We start from the raw sequence: 4,146 nt of genomic DNA, 5'->3' as shown, positions 1-4,146 counted from the left end.
TAGGTACTCGGAAAATTAATGCGTGATTAATTTCCATTTTTAAATTGATATTTAATTAATTACAATTGCCAATGAATTATTTATTTAAAAAAATGTTCCCCTGTAAAATAAACTTGGACGATCTTATCAGAACGTTATCAGAGTATACTGGCAACACTGTAGATTACAAATGAATAGGTACAAAAACAAAACATTTCCATTTTCTCTACTGATCTACTGAAATCTGTGCACTACTGTGCAGGATTGAGGTAATCTGCCTTCTGAGTTGAAATTCTTGAATTTATTCTTGTGCTAAATATAAAAATATTTCCTAATAACTTTGACTCACATCTCACAATGTAAACCTTGAATCTTGATTCATTCAAGTGGTATGAGAGACTTTTTCGATTTTGTCCTGATACAGTGTCTTGATAATGTGTTTTACATCCTGACAGGTTAGTAAAAGTACTTACCTTAGTGTAATGACCTTACCAATAAATTATACATACTAGTTAAAGTACCGTGTCTTGATAATGTGTTTTACATCCTGACAGGTTAGTAAAAGTACTTACCTTAGTGTAATGACCTTACCAATAAATTATACATACTAATTAAAGTAGCTATTTAATTTCCTCAAGTGTTTTCAAATAAAAGTTACCAAACTGGCTTCCAAAATGAATAAACTGAATCTATCCCTAGAAATGACACCTACTTTTAAACCATTCAAAACAACACCCATCCAAGATGACTATGACATATCAACGGAAATCCTTGGTTTAGGAATCAATGGTAAAGTATTACAGATAGTGGAGAAAAAAACATCAGAAGTTTATGCACTCAAAGTGTTGCATGATACAGTGAAAGCCAGAAGAGAAGTTGAGTTGCAGCTTGCTGTCGGGAGTCACAAACATATTGTGAATATCAAGGATGTCTATGAGAACATATACAATGGGAGCAGGTGTCTACTAGTGATCATGGAATGTATGCATGGTGGAGAACTCTTTCAGAGAATTCAACAGAAAGAAGATGGTGCATTCACTGAAAGAGAGGCAGCAATCATTATGAATGAAATATGTTCTGCTATTAAATTTCTACATGATCAAAATATAGCACACAGAGATGTTAAACCTGAAAACCTATTGTATACTAAACCTGGAGATGGAGGGATTTTGAAACTAACAGATTTTGGGTTTGCAAAGAAAATAGTTTCTCAGCAATCATTATGAATGAAATATGTTCTGCTATTAAATTTCTACATGATCAAAATATAGCACACAGAGATGTTAAACCTGAAAACCTTTTGTATACTAAACCTGGAGATGGAGGGATTTTGAAACTAACAGATTTTGGGTTTGCAAAGAAAATAGTTTCCAATAAGGCTTCATTACAAACTCCATGTTACACACCTTATTATGTAGCTCCTGAAGTTCTTGGGCCTGATAAGTATGACAAGAGTTGTGACATCTGGTCTCTAGGTGTTATCATGTACATCCTGTTGTGCGGATTTCCACCATTCTTCAGTAACCATGGTCAGGCTATATCACCAGGGATGAAGAATAGAATTAGACTTGGACAATTTGATTTTCCCAACCCAGAGTGGGAGCATGTATCTCAGGAAGCTAAGACTCTGATCAAAAATATGCTGTGTGTTGATCCATCTGAAAGACTTACCATAGACCAAGTCATGGAAAACAAGTGGATATCACAATTCAATCAAGTACCTCAAACCCCATTATGTACCGGCAAAATGTTGAAGGAAGGTGAGGAAACTTGGCCTGAAGTTCAAGATGAAATGACCAGATCTTTAGCAACAATGAGAGTGGATTATGATCAAATACATATTAAATCTTTGATAAATTCTAAGAATCCTCTTTTGAATAAAAGAAGAAAGAATCAATCACCATCATAATCATTTATTAAATAGTAAAAGGATAGGTAGGTACTGCTTACCTTTATTTTGTTGAAGGTAGATAACAAATACATATTAAATCTTTGATAAATTCTAAGAATCCTCTTTTGAATAAAAGAAGAAAGAATCAATCACCATCATAATCATTTATTAAATGGTAAAAGGATAGGTAGGTACTGCTTACCTTTATTTTGATGAAGGTAGAAAATTTAAAATGGGTACCTACCTAAGGAACTGCTTTGGTTATCATTACTGTTGGATATTATTTTCTGAGTTCAAATACATAAGTAATACTTTCCTATTTAAATTTAAGTAATCATGCTGAATGAAATGTACCTAATTATCATATTGTATTATCTTATTAAGTGGAAGGTTGTATTTTCATACCTATGGTTTGGTTTATTTGTCATACCTACCAACTATTTTGTTGTTTATTAAATTCATGACTTGGTAATAAGTCTTGTTATCTCATTTAATATTTACATACTACTTAGGTATCTAGATACTTTTGATATCAAAAAAACACTCTCCTACATTAGCTACTTTGATATCTATTATTACTATTATAGCTACCAGCAAGTTACATAGCTAACCATAAGTATTGTATATAAGTAATTATTTATTTATCAAGTAATAGAATAACTAGCTTTTGGGCAGTTACCTTTGTAGGTGCCTGTAAAAAATAATAATAATAAATAAATAAGTAAATAAAAATAAAAGATTTTTGAGAGAGAAAGATTTTTGAGAGAGGAGAGAGAGAGCTTGTCCTTTTGGTGATTTGCTTGAAAAAATAACTACCTATTCTCCATACTTAGTTTCTTTTTTAACTTGCTGGGATTTTTTTTTATATACTTTTATTACCGGAGCTGGCTTTTTTCCCCCGCAAATTGGCCTCTCAAAGACTCAGTAGGTATGATGATACATTTACCTAATTAATATCTTGCATAGATACCTTTGTATTCTATTCTTGGACTTGATGTAAATACATTCAAGTAGTAATCCAGTATTCATCTTATTAATAGTATTTAAGTCCCCTTTTTTATAGTTCATTGAACTCCATTAGGCCTACATTTTTTTAGTAATACATTTTGGCAGTGGAAATTTTTAACTTTTTTTTATAATTCTTTTAGACCTTTACTTAGTTCTGGTGTAAATTTTTCTAGCATTAGATATACATACCTCAGCTTTTAAACAATAAAATTCTAGTACTTAATATTGATACATCTACTGATGTCCTTCTATACAACTTAAGTAGGTAATATGTTACTACATATTTAAGTGACCTGTTCTATTTATTGGTAGGTAACAACTTATTTGTTAGTTAAGCCCTATTTAATCTTAGGTGTTCAGAAAATGGTCAGTAGCAGACACTTTAGAAAAGTAGGTATTTCCTATTCTATCATATTCAACAAATTTTATCAAGGTGAAGTAATAAAGATAAATATTTAAGTGTGATTTATAACTTTTTTGTTATTTACTTGGGATGCACTTGTTGAATCTCATTTTATCCTAACATTATTTTCTAGTTTCTAAAATTTCAGCTCTATGAATTGTATCTCTAAATTCTCTATTTAAACTTATTATTACAAAAGATAACAACCCGACCTAATTTTATTAGTAGGTATATTTTATTATCATCATATTAATGCTTGAGCATAGTATTTTGTAACGTTACTATTTGAAAGTATGTTAACAACTTTGTTTGATTTGTCAAGAGTGTAATTGAACCTTCCAATAACAGTGTGTTCATTTTTATTATTTTTTATATAACACTTTGTGTGTAGGTATACTCGATGCTTCATTTGTGAATTATCTTTATCCAGAGAGGTTAAAGGGTTCGAGGGAGTGTGTTCATTTTTATTATTTTTTATATAACACTTTGTGTGTAGGTATACTCGATGCTTCATTTGTGAATTATCTTTATCCAGAGAGTTTAAAGGGTTCGAGGGTCTATTCTATACAATAATCTGAGCATTGAATATTCCTACACAGATATCATAAAGACAGTAGCCCTCCCTATTTTACATTTTGATAAATTTTTCGTGTATATTTTGAACCTGAAATTTAGTCCAAATTGGATTGTTTTTGTTAAATCTTGGTTTGCCTTCTAAAATTTACAATAAAAAGTAGGCAGGTAATGGCAAAACCAAGGTCATGGTAACACACCTTTTGTCGTATTGAAAAAGTCATTATTCATCAGGAATGATTTTTAAATGTCAAGTTATACCCAGACAGCACAACAATGGATACGTTTTGAA

General features: G+C 30.9%; 1 protein-coding gene across 1 annotated transcript; it reads left to right on the top strand.

Moving 5' to 3' along the window:
- Positions 1-222: 222 nt before the first annotated feature.
- On the top strand, positions 223-3,403 carry LOC103506447 (MAP kinase-activated protein kinase 2). The gene is made up of 4 exons (XM_026821512.1): positions 223-434; positions 534-1,184; positions 1,340-1,945; positions 2,089-3,403. The coding sequence occupies exons 2-3, from the start codon at positions 654-656 to the stop codon at positions 1,886-1,888; spliced, it is 1,080 nt and encodes a 359-aa protein (XP_026677313.1). The 5' UTR covers positions 223-434; positions 534-653; the 3' UTR covers positions 1,889-1,945; positions 2,089-3,403.
- The last annotated feature ends 743 nt before the right edge of the window (positions 3,404-4,146 follow it).

Source organism: Diaphorina citri, unplaced genomic scaffold, assembly GCF_000475195.1.
Source record: "Diaphorina citri unplaced genomic scaffold, Diaci psyllid genome assembly version 1.1 scaffold237, whole genome shotgun sequence".
Taxonomy (NCBI): Eukaryota; Metazoa; Arthropoda; class Insecta; order Hemiptera; family Psyllidae; genus Diaphorina; species Diaphorina citri.
The sequence above is the reverse complement of the archived record's forward strand: the minus strand, read 5'-3'. Positions and strand labels throughout refer to the sequence as shown.